At 52.7% G+C, this 12635-nt stretch overlaps 1 protein-coding gene across 8 annotated transcripts in view; it reads right to left on the bottom strand.

The window, feature by feature from the left end:
- Window positions 1–12635, bottom strand: part of CPNE2 (copine 2) — a 55975-nt gene that overhangs the window by 26165 nt on the left and 17175 nt on the right. For 5 of the 8 annotated variants that reach the window (XR_013530505.1, XM_008985920.4, XM_078358265.1 and 2 more), the window contains exons 2-8: window positions 10103–10317; window positions 7591–7770; window positions 5444–5518; window positions 3486–3557; window positions 2051–2134; window positions 1684–1773; window positions 309–407 (exon numbers count right to left, since the gene is read on the bottom strand). Coding sequence is in view for 7 of the 8 variants with exons in the window: in XM_008985920.4 (XP_008984168.1) it covers window positions 309–407; window positions 1684–1773; window positions 2051–2134; window positions 3486–3557; window positions 5444–5518; window positions 7591–7770; window positions 10103–10282 (780 nt within the window). In the remaining variant the exon portion in view is untranslated. Of the gene's footprint in view, window positions 1–308; window positions 408–1683; window positions 1774–2050; window positions 2135–3485; window positions 3558–5443; window positions 5519–7590; window positions 7771–9732; window positions 9831–10102; window positions 10318–12635 lie in introns of all 8 variants that reach the window. The other 3 variants (XM_008985922.5, XM_078358268.1, XM_078358267.1) reach the window with 2 other exon arrangements.

Raw genomic sequence — 12635 nt, 5'->3', positions numbered from 1 at the left:
AATAACGCACCCCCACCCCCATCCTGTTCAGATGAGGGCCCAACATCACGAGATGACTTAAATGAACAGCTCCTGACTGCTCACTATGTGCTGGGCACTTCACCCTAATCAGCTCGTTTAATCTCCACCCAAATCCTCTGTCCCCATTGACAGATGAAGAAACTGAGTCTTAGACCGAATGTCTTGCTCAAGGTCATGCATGCAGCCAGAAAGGGGATCTGAGCCCCAGGCTGCCTGACCCAAGACCCTGCGTCCCTTCCCCCAGCCCTGCTAAAGCCTTGGGGTTACAGTACACATGCCCATCTCACCGGGACGCCGTCTCGAGCCTCACACATCTGTGACACTGAGGTCTGGAACTCGCCAATGAAGTCATGGCCCCCATCGTTGTCATAGTCATAGCACATGACCTGGGGTGGGTTCAGCATAGTCATCCCAGAGCTGTCCCCCAAGAGGTGCACTCCAGTCCCTCTCAACTCCCCAGGCAAACCCTCTGTCTTCTGCTTGGGTAGTGCCTCCCCTCGGCATCTGCCTAGCTGGCCTCAGTAGCTCCTGAACTGCCTCCTACAGGAAGCCTTCCATGATTGCTGGGAATAGGAGAGAGTATGTCTGCCCCAGTGATGGAGGCTGTAACCTCTAGTGCAGGAAATTCCACTCCTCACACACCTGGCAATTGGCTCCCCATCTGTCTCAAGTTGTGACTTACTCAGTTTATGGCCTGGGGCCCTCTCTAGGCATATTTTTTTCTGAGGTGGTCACAGAAATCACAGCTTTATATGCTGTCTAACTGAGCTGCCAGGACCCTCCTAGGAAGAAGGCAGGGATTATTGTTCCCATCCTACTGATGGGTAAACTGAAGCCCTGAAAGAGAAGCACCTACTCAAAGTCTCACAGCAGCAGTAGCAGACCCAGTACTAGAACCCAAGATTCCTGGTACCCTACTTGGGAATCACTGTCCTGACCTAGCTGTCTCCCCAACCTCATCTGCTCTCAGACCCAGCCCCTAGGGACTAAGAGCTTTTAAATTTTTCTTTATTTGATTATACTTTATAATTTTTTTTTTTTTTGAGACAGAGTCTTGCTTTGCTACCCAGGCTGGAGTGCAGTGGCTCAATCTGGGCTCACTACAACCTCTGCCTCCTGCATTCAAGTGATTCTCCTGCCTCAGGCTCCTGAGTAGCTGGGATTTCAGGCATGCGCCACCATGCTCAGCTAATTTTTGTATTTTTAGTAGAGATGGGGTTTTGCCATGTTGGCCAGACTGGTCTTGAACTCCTGACTTCCAGTGATCTGCCCACCTTAGCATTCCAAAGTGGTGGGATTACAGGCAGGAGACACTGTGCCTGGCCAGAAGACTGAGACCTTCTAGAGAGACAGGTAATCACTGTCCTCACCATGCCACATTTGATCGTTTCCAAGGTGTTTCCCTAGCTAGCAGCTCCATAGCCCTCTGGGAAGGGCCGGACAGTTTTAGAGAGGGGCTCAAAGGTGGGGGCCCTGCCCAGGTACTTCAGGATGTCAGATGGATCCAGGATGAAGACCAAGTCTCCAGCCCTCCCTCCTCCGAAGACGGGGCTCTTTCCATTTGTAGGAGAAAGAGCTTTCACAAGGCATCCTGGGAGCCTCAAGTGGACCGGGAGGCTGGAGCTGGCAAGGTGGGGAACAGGGTCCCCAAGGTCCCCTCACCTGGATGGGCTTCTCCATGTCCCCATCACACAGGGACACGAAGGGCACTGTGAACGGCTTCCACACGGGGTCCAGTGTGTACTTGATCACCTGCAGGACAGAGAGGGGACAGAGCTCAGGCCCTGGGCAGCAGTGCTCTGGGGTTGAGTCTGCCCAATGGAGAGAGGTGACAAAATGGAGACCCACAGCCATACTTCCAGAGATGGAAGCGCACATCCCTGTGGCCAGGAGGAAGCACATCCCTCTGGTGCCACTGTGGGTTTTCCTGCACACTGCACGGTTGTGACAGCACCACCCTTTCCAGAGCTATGGAGGGGCTGGACTGCAGGCCCACTGCTTAGAGACCCCTGGGCCCCCATGTACCCACCTCGGTCCTGTGGACCAGCATCCACTTGCCATCATCTCCTGGCTTATAAAACTCCAGAAAGGGGTCTGACTTCCCGAAGAGGTCCTGGGAGAGGAGGGAGGATGCAGGTTAGAGAGGCACAGCCCTGCCAGGTGCAGGCAGGATGGGGGTATGATCTTGCTGCCTCCCCAGCGGGTGTCAGTGTGGGATCTGTGGGCAGAGCCAGCCTGGTCCCCTCCCCTCAGGCTCTGCAAGGCTCAGCAAGAGCAGTTGCAGCCCCCTGGGACCAATCAGGTCCCCCAGCAGAAACCCCACCCTGAGGCTGTCAGAGCTTGTACTCAGAGACCCCCGAGACCTACAGCCTGTGTGAGTCAGAACTCCAGCATTTTAGACGGGCCAGGACTTCAACAGGGCAACTGTTCCCAAGGTAGGGTGAAGCTCCCAGCAGGGTGTGATTTAAATTTATTCTATTGGGAATGTGAAAACTGAAACTATCTTGCACATGACACAGGAATATCATGGCCTCTAAAAAATCATTTAAGCTTTAAAAACAGCCACGTTTTACATATGACTCTATCTAAATCTATTATCAATCTATTATCTACCTATATGTATCTATCATGTATCTATATCCATCATCTATTTGTTATCTATGTATCTATCATCTGTCTGGGGGGGGAGGTCTCACTTATTGCCCAGGCTGGTCTCAACAGGCCAGCCTGATCACTCCTGGCCTCAGGTGATCCTCCTGCTTCAGCTTCCCAAATAGCTGGGATTGCAGGTGTGAGACGCTGCACCTGGCAAGTATAGCTTTAAAGAGGTTATATTCAAGCGAGGGAGACAGAACATAAAGTAAGTAAAGAAAGTGCGCTAGACAGCAGTAAGTGTTAAGGAGACAAGCGGGAGCGGGTGGGAAATCGAAAACCAATTTCAGGGAAGCCCTCATTGAGGAGATATGGGAGCAAAGGCTTGACAGAGGTGAGAGGGTGCTATGAGAAGATTCAAGGAAGAGAGCCTCCCAGGCAGAGGGAACAGCAAATATGAAGCTCCTGAGAGAGCAGAGTGCCTCGTTTAATTCAGACAACAAGGGTCTTGATTTGTCTGAAACAGAGTGAAGTGAGGGGAGGAGGGGGGAGGTCGGGGAGTCAGGGCACTGGGAACACCACAGGTAGGGCCCCATTGGGTAAGGACCCTGGAATATACCTACACTAAGTGAGATGGGGATGCCCCAATGAGCAGGTTTCCAGCTGTACTTTGAATACCCCTAAGTAATGGGACACTGACTACTCAGAGGTGAAGGAGTCCTAATCGGGAGTGGCCAGGAGGGCCGTGTGCTAGGCCAGTCCCTGGAATGCGATGGAGGTGGTGGCCTGAGGCCCTGGGATGAGGCCACACAGCCCTGGGGCTGCTGGGGAGCTGCTGTTCCCAATGGGAGCCCCTCCTCTGCCCATCTCACCTTCTTGTCCAGCCTCCTGCCTGCCAGGCTCAGTGTGATGACGCGGTTGTCAGACAGCTCCTGGGCAGCAATCTGTAAGGCCGGGGGACATGAGGGGCTCCTCAGACAGGGCGCCCCAGGGCTAGGAGAGGGAAGGGAGGGGCAGTGCCAGGTGACCTTGGACAAGTCTCTTGTCTTCCCCACACCTCAGTTTCCATCTTCTAGAAAATGGGGGAATAACCCACGTGGAGATGAGGATTCAGGAAGTGAATCTATACAGCTCCACAGGGTCCATGGAGTGATGGGGGGGATGAAGCAGGGACCAGATTCTGTGCTGGTCTTGAGTCCTAGGGAGAGGTTCTGGGCCAGAAGGCAGCATGGCCAGCTTCCTCCTGCACCTGCTGCAGACGCAGAGTACAGCTTCCTCAGAACACCAAGGTGTTAACATTACAGCCACTCATTGTGCAGCTAGAGAAACTGAGGCCTGGGGAGAAACTGAGTCCCATCAGTTCACACTGGTCATGGGTCCTCCATGCATTCCCCATCAGCTGTTGTCCTCTGACCCCAACCCAGCCAGTGATGGCCTAGCTGGGTGACTTCGAAACCACTGAGGTCCCTAGAGGCCTCTCTCCCTCCCTGCTGCCGACAGCAACACAAGTGGGCTGGGGCCTCCTCCTCTCATGCCTCTAGGATGGCCTCATGCAATGCAAGGCATCTGGCCCTCTGGACCCACTGACAGAGGCCAGCCGGGCTGCCAGTTCTCCCCTGCTGTCCTCCCGCTGGAACTTGCTCAACAACCCTATAGGATAGGTCCTATTATCACCATTTCCCAGGGGAGGAGACAGAGGCCTAGAATGGAACTGCCAGAAATGCTGGGGGTGATGGCATACCCAGCTGGGTGGTGGTCTGCCTGGGATGGCTTCTAGGTGGAAGGGAGCTGCCTTGTAAAGGCATTCATTCACTCCTTCATTCCTTCATTCATTCATTTAGAGATGGAGTCTCCCTCTCTCGCACAGGCTGTAGGACAGCAGCATGATCAACCCACTGCAGCCTCAAACTCCTGGCCTTAAGGGATCCTCCCACCTCAGTCTTCTGAGGAGTTGTACTACAGCTGCAAGCCACGCACCCGGCCTCTGAAGGCATTTAGATGGGGCAGTTAGAGCACCAAGAGATGGGAGGAGGTTGTTTGGGAGGTAGCGTTCCATGGGGCAGGAACAGAGTGAATAAGAGACTGGGGTATGTTCAGGATATGCTAAGAATTCGGTTTGCAGGGCATTTAAATGAAGGAGATTAAAAACCACCAAGGCAGGAGAGCCAAGCAGGGTCTGAGGGGTCCCTCGGAGCCTTGAATGAAGGGTTGCACAGGCAGTGGGGAGCCATGTGAAGTTATAGGGCAGGGGAGTAATGCATGGGAACACACAAAGGCATGGCTTCTCCCTCCAGCCTGGCTGGCTCCCCAGGCATCACACAGGCTCAGAAGCCAGCCAGACAACCCAGGGGACGATCTCACTAGCTCAGCTGCCCAAGGGAACTTTCTATTTTGGCCTCAGGGGTGCTCCTGGCTTCTGGGAGTCTGTGAGGACCAAGGAGCTCCTCCCTGCGAAGGGCCTGCATCGCAGGAGGAATGGCTGCGCATCACAGGAATCATTGTGCATTGCAGGAATCATTGCACGTCACACCACAAGCAGGGCACTGATGGGCAAAGCACTTCTGAACGACCCCCAGGGGAGGGCAGGCAGGGGCCGGTGCAGGGAACGGGCTGCTGGCAGGGCTCTGAAGGCCTCACCAGCTTGTCAGCACCCAGTGCATCATTTGTAGAGCCGGGAGCCGGTTGCTAAGAGACCTGTTGCTAAGTTGTAAGTTGGGCCATTTTACTCCAAACAAAGCTGGTGATTATCTGCCAGGGAAGTGGCCCATTGATGGGGGAGGGTGCAGGATGGGGGTGGAGGGGATGTGGGGAGCCGGGAGGGGACTGGTACCGTAATCAAGCCCTTCCCAGCAGGCTTGTCATTCAGCAGCAGCAGAGGCCTAGTGATCTTCTTGCTGGAGACGATCTGGGGACGAGAGGGGAAAGGGTGATCAGTGAGGAAGTGGGGAAGCCCTGGGAGGAAAAATCCTCCACAGGTGCTGCTCAGTAGGGCTGCCTCCTGCCTGGGCTAGCTGGTGACCAGCCTGAGAGTCACTGCCACCCTGGCAGGTGGACAGCAGCCAATCTGAGCAGTGAGGAGGCTGAGGCCCAGAGAGGTTAAGAAACCTGTCAGGTCTCCCAGAGGGCAGGGAATCCCAGAAGTCGGACTCTCACTGCCTGGTTTGCCCCTAGGAAAAGGCATTTTGGAGACAACTGTGGGAGATTAGCCCCCAGCTCCCTTCCAGAGTCATTCCACAGACCCCACTGCCTCAGGGTATGCTCTCTGGTGGACTCTATGTATTTTCATTTATTTTTCTTTTGAGACAGGTCTCCATCACAGCTCACTGCAGCCTCAATCCCCTGGGCTCAAGCAATCCTCCTATCTCAGCCTCCTGGCTAGCTGAGACTATAGGCATGTGCTACCACGCCTGGCTACCTTTTTTTCTGTAGAGACAAGGGCTCATTATGTTGCCAAGGCTGGTCTCAAACTCCGGGCTCAAGCCTCCCAAAGTGCTGGGATTACAGGCATAAGCTATAGAGCCCAGCCAATTCTATGTATTTTTATTGGCTTGAATAGGTAATACATTCATACAGCATTCAATAATCCAAACAACATAGACAGGCACATTGAAATGTCTCTCTCCTGTGTCTGCCCAGGGCACTCAGGGGTGGCACAGTTCTTGTTTTCTGGGTGAAGTGCAAGCCTGTCCTATGCAGCAGAGGACACACACCAGTCTCATCCAGTCCTGCTTCTGCAGGGCTGGTTCTTCTCCCCAGATCCATGCCCTGCCCTACTCCACCTGCTCTGTGCCCTGGAGACTGTGCCACCCAGCTCCTTTGTCCTCTGGCTTTCAGAGGTTCGGCCAGTGGGGGGACAGCAGAGACGGGAGAGCAGGAGGAGTAAGAGGTGGGGCCCCAATTTGATGGGAACTTCTTCATTACTCTGCCTTCTGCCTCAGTTGCAGTCCAGAGGCCTCCCTCCATTGGCCACAGGTCTCACCAGGCCCTGGCAATGCCACTTCCTCACCCTGCCTTCCTTCCAGGCAAAGGTGGTCAGCTTCCCTCTGAGGCCAAGCCCTGGGTTGGTTTCCCCATCCCTTGTCAGTTTCCTGCCCTGTCCACAAGCACTTAAGCTCTCTTCTCAGTTACACCACAGGGTAGGGACCCTAACTACTGTACCCTACTTCTTATGCACAAAGTAGACGTCATGACCATGGCAGACCCTAGCTTTTTGCATGGTCACCATCTCCTGGAAGGCCCAGGGCATTTCAGTCTCTACTAGGACCCTTGAAAGCACTTTCCATTTCATTCCCTCATTAACCCTGTAGGCTGAGCAGAGTAGTCATTATAATCACCAAGGAAAATGTGGGGAAACTGAGGCCCAGAGAGGGGTGGGAGCTTGGGGAGCTTGCCTAAAGGCATGCAGCCATAAGGAATGATTGAGACTTGCGTTAGGGGCGCCTAGCCCTGCTCGCTCCCTGCCTCCAGGAGCTTACTAAGGACTGAGATGGATGGGGAAGTGTGGCCCAGAGAGGGAAAGGAAGTTGCTCAAGGTCACACAGTGAGTCTGCCACAAAGTGGGACTACTGTGGGCATCTTTGTTGCTGGTCAGATGTCCCTACCCCAGGAGGTCAAGACCACACCTGATTACCTCCAACAATCAGAATCTCTGGCCACCAGGGCCTGGGATCCTGTGATCCGGGGGCAACCTGGATCTGCACACCTGCAACCTCCGCCTCCCAGGTTCTAGCGGTTCTCCGGCCTCTAGTGGTTCTCCAGAGTGGCTGGGATTACAGGCAATCTGTTTGACTACTTCTTCAGATGGCTGCTCTTCAGCCCACCCTCGAACCTGCCAAGGCTATTGCCCCCACTCTGCATCTGCACTTTGGGAGCCACCCAGGAAGATGGGGCTAGGGACAGACAGTGCAGGAGGTGACTTTCCGAGGGGCTGCCTTGTCTTTGGGCACTGCTCCCACCCCCCAGGAAGGCCCCACTCACCGCGCCCAGGCTGCAGGAGAACTGGCCCAGGAAGTCATGCTCGTCTAGCTGCATACTGGATTTATCCTGGTCGAAGAGCGCGAACTTGAGCTTCTGTACCTCCTCAAAGTGGTAGTCGAGCACGAACTTCTTGGAGAAGGCGGGATTGAGATTGTTGATCGCAGTTTCTGTCCTGTCATACTAGCAGAGGGGCAGGGAAATGGAAGTTGGAGTCAAGGCAGCTGGTCCAAGCCCTCGCAGGCTGCTGGAAATCATTCTGCTAACTCTGCCTGCTCTGTGCCAGGCTCTCAGGGTTGTGGTCAGTGACTCAGTACTCCCAGCTCACAGACAAGGGTGCTGAAGCACAGAGAGGTGAAGTGACTTCCCCAAGGTGGGACGGCTCGTGGAGCAGGGCCGAGACTCGAAACCAAGGTCTGACTCTCCTACCCACACTCTTAATTCTTTGGCCCTGGATCCATACCCAGGTGCCAGGGTAAGAGCTCGGGCCCTGTCCCTGCCTGGGTAAGAGATGGAGGACAAGTCCTTTTCCCCATCTGAGCCTCAGTTTCCACCTCTTTAAAGGGAACGGATTTGACTACCTGTGGTTTTCAATTTTTATTTTGGAAAAACCCCTTTTCCAAACCATGTTTTACATGGAAACTGACAGAGGAAATAGAAAGAAGGATTTTTGGGGGGAGGCGGGGTCAGGGGATCCGCATGGAAGAGATTCCCCCAGGATTCTTGTATAGAATCCTCACACTGTGCAGCCCAACACCCCCACCTACTATGGATACCAAAGCCTGGCTGAGGACAGGGCCTTGTACTGTGGGTCAGCAGTGGCACTGGGACAGGAAACCCGCCTCCTGGCCTCTGGATGCTGAGGCCCCAAACCGCGTAGTCTGGGTGACAGTCTATTTTGGGGGCCAGGCTGCGTTGACTTTTCCTCCCACCCAGTCCATTTCCAAGGGCTGGAGCAGCAGGGACGGAAGAGGTCTTGGCCCTGGGCTATTTTTAGCCAGAGTGGCTGGCCTGGGCAGGGGCAGAGGGAGGGTGGGGGGTGTGCCATGAGTCAGGGGGATGCCACTTCCTGAGGGGCACTCAGGGGTTCTAGAGACCTGGCAGAGGGGAACTGTGCCCCAGACATGCCTGTCACAGGCCTGGGGCTCCCCCAGGAGTCCTCGGCTGGCCCCATGTCCCACCGCCCACTTCCAGTTGTACCATTAACACACTGGGTGACACAATAAAGTCCCTACCTGCTCTGGGTCCCTCTTTCCCTCTCTGTAAAGTGGGTCAACAATCCCAAACTGCTTTCTTGGCATCACAAGAAGGAGCCAACATCCGTGGGAACTCTTTGTAAACCACAGTATGTTCAGGAGGACTCCCGCCGTGGCCTACTTAAATATCCATTAGAAAGTACACACATATTTTGGGAAATATACGTGCAGATAAAGCCATGTGGAAGGCTGGATACCAAACTGCTAACAGTGGTTCTCTGTGATAGGTGGGTTCCCAACCATTCGGATTTTCTCCTTTAGGTTTATCTGGATTCTCTGCAGTCACTCCACTAGTTTCCCTTTGTACAAGCAAAGCAAGGTTTCAAACCTGAAGGTATTAACAGCTTAGGTTTCTCAACATCCTTCCTCAAGGGCTGCAACTCTTTGCAACCCTCAAGCCAGTCTTCCAGCTCAGAAGTCCTTGCCTGGGGCACCAGGTATATCCCCAGATCTGGGGCCTTCCAAGGGAGTCAGCAGGAAAAAAAATATATAATTTCACAGATGAGGAGACAGGTCCAGAAACGGATAGCCACTTGCTTAAGGCCACACAGCAGGGAGTAGGATCACCGGGCCATGGACTGGCTCCTAAAGCCTGAGCTCCCTGTTTCTCTGTTTCTTACTGGCCGTGTGTTCATTTAGAAATAACAGGGAAAAGTTATTTAAAAGTAGAAGCAAGCAATTTATAAAACTGTAAAGTTTTAACTATCTATAACAATTTTAAATAAAACAAGGCCGGGTGTGGTGGCTCACGCCTGTAATCCCAGCACTTTGGGAGGCTGAGGTGGGTGGATTGCTTGAGGTCAGGAGTTCAAGACCAGCCTGGCCAACATGATGAAACCCCATGTTGCTACTAAAAATACAAAAATTAGCTGGGCGTGGTGGTGCACACCTGTAGTCCCAGCTACTCAGAAGGCTGAGGCAGGAGAATCACTTGAGCCTGGGAGGCAGAGGTTGCAGTGAGCCGAGATCTCACTATTGCATTCCAGCCTGGGGGACACAGAGAGACTCCATCTCAATAAACAAAATCAAATAATCAATATAAATTATATAATTATAAATATAAATCTATGTATTTTAATTGTAATAATTTAAACACAAAGTAACATTTAAGAGTAACAATTTACCAAGTAATTCCCTGCCACCAGCCCACACTCCAACTGCTGTGACAGTCCTTGGATCCCAGTCCTGGGAGACTCCCTCTCCCCAGCAGCCTAGCTGCCCTGCCCCTTACCCACCGCAGAGACACGGAAGAGCCTCACCTCGATCCATCTGCCATTGTTCTCTGTAAAGAGGACACAGAAGGGGTCGGACTTGGAGGTAACATCCCGGTCCAGTAGGTTCTGGCCACTCACTGACAGCTCCACCTTGCACACGCAATACTGGGGGCCCGTGGGGGCTGCCCCCGCTGCTGGGGCACCCCCACTGGGTATGTAGGCCATGGGAGCCTGTGGCGGCTGCAGGAGTTCCTGGCAGTCTAGGGGAACAGGGAGTGAGGGTCAGAGAGTGGACAGATACCTGCTATGCTGCCCCGCCATAGGGAGGCCCCACCTGGCCTTTAAGAGGTAAGTGGAGAGATGAAAGGTGAGGTGAGGTGGGGGGAGTGGGTGGTCAAATAACAGGGGCAAAGCCTTGGAGAAAGAAGAATGCAAGGAAATGCATGAAAAGGGGTCTCAGCTGAGCACAGGGGCTCGCACCTATAACATCAGCACTTGGGGAGGTCAAGTGCCTGGAAGCCTGGAGTTCAAGACCAGTCTGGCAACAAGGAGGATCCTGTCTCTACAAAAAAATTTTAAAAATCAGCCAGGCCATCGGCTGGGCGTGATGGCTCACGCCTGTAATGTCAGCACTTTGAGAGGCCGACGGGGGATCATAAGGTCAGAAATTCAAGACCAGCCTGGCCAAGATGGTGAAACCCCATCTCTACTAAAAATACAAAAATTAGCCAGGCCCAGTGGCAGGTCCTGTAATTGCAGCCATTCATGAGGCTGAGGCAGGAGAATCGCTTGAACCTGTGGGGATGGAGATTGCAGTGAGCTGACATCACACCATTGTACTCCAGCCTGGGCAACAGAGTGAGACTCCGTCTCAAAAAAAAAAAAAATTAGCCAGGCGTGGTGGTACATGCCTGTGGCCCCAGCTACCTGAGAGGCTGAGGCAAGAGGATTGCTTGAGGACAGGAGTTTAAGGTTGCAGTGAGCTGTGATTGCACGTCACTGCACTCCAGCCTGGGTGACAGAGTGAGATCATCTCAGAAAAAAAAAAAGGAAGAAAAAAAGAAAAGTAAAAGGAATAAAGAAAAGAAGAAAAGAAAAAGGAGTCTCTGTGCCTGGCAGGTGTGTTTAATTTGTCTGAGGTTTTTCTCTGCTGTGGTCAGTTTCACCCGGAAGGATGCACAACTCCTGTGTTTCCCCTGCTGCGTGAGCAACAAATCACAGCGGACATGGGCGTCTCAGACACTCTTTACACCAGGAAAACCTGGGCTTCTCCTGAGCAACTGACATGTTGGCATCACGTGGCCTCAGTGGAGCTAATAACTGCTCAGCCTTCCCTCATTCCTTTGGCCACTAGGAAGCTCACTTCTGGTAACATCAGAGGCCTTTGAAGCAGAGCAACTCCATCTTAAACAGGAGCTGGGTAAAACAAGGCTGAAACCTACTGGGCTGCATTCCTAGATGGTTAGGCATTCTGAGTCACAGGATGAGTTACGAGGTCATAAAGACCTTGCTGATAAAACAGATTGCAATAAAGAAGCCAGCTAAAACCCACCAAAACCAAGATGGCCACAAGTGTGACCTCTGGTCGTTCTCACTGCTACACTTCCGCCAGCACCATAATAGCTTGCAAATGCCAATGCAACATCCGGAAGTTACCCTATATGGTCTAAAACAGGAGAGGCATGAATAGTCTGCCCCTTGTTTAGCATATAATCAGGAAAATAACTATAAACATGGCAACCAGCAGTCCTTGGGGCTGCTCTGTCTATGGAGTAGCCATTCTTTCATTCATTCATTCATTCATTCATTCATTCATTCATTTTTGAGACAGAATCTGGCTCTGTCCCCCAGGCTGGAGTGCAGTGGCACGATCTTGGCAACTGCAACCTCTGCCTTCTGGGTTCAAGTCATTCTTCTGCCTCACCCTCCCCAGTAGGTGGGACTACAGGCATGCACCACCGTACCCGGCTAATTTTTGTATTTTTAGTAGCAACATGGGGTTTTACCATGTTGGCCAGGCTGGTCTCGAATTCCTGACCTTGTGATCTGCCAACCTCGGCCTCCTAAAGTGCTGGGATTACAGGTGTGAGCCACCATGAGGGGCAGTGTTTGTATTTTTAGTAGAGACGAGGTTTCACCACTTTGACCAGTCTGGTCTCGAACTCCAGACATCAGGTGATCCGCCCACCTCTGCCTCCCAAAGTGTTGGGATCACAGGCATCAGACACCACATCCGGCTATTCCTTTACTTTCTTAATAAATTTGCTTTTACTTTATGGACTCACCCTGAATTCTTTCTTGCATGAGATCCAAGAACCCTCTCTTGGGGTCTGGATCGGGACCCCTGTCCTGCAACAGTAACATTAAAAATTCACCCTTGTTCATCGTCTATCATGTTCACCCTGTATCTCTGGCCCACACACAATGACTGGTACACAGGATGCATCCAGTATATGTTTGCTGAATGATAAAAGGATGAGTGTGTAAATGAACAAATGGACAAACCCTCCACATTCCTCAGATCCTGTCTGCATTGGTCCTTATCTTCAACATACAATTTACCCTTTCACTCATACAC

This window comes from Callithrix jacchus, chromosome 20 (genome assembly GCF_049354715.1).
Source record: "Callithrix jacchus isolate 240 chromosome 20, calJac240_pri, whole genome shotgun sequence".
NCBI lineage: Eukaryota > Metazoa > Chordata > Mammalia > Primates > Cebidae > Callithrix > Callithrix jacchus.
Note: the sequence above shows the minus strand (reverse complement) of the source record. Positions and strands in the feature narration are given on the sequence as shown.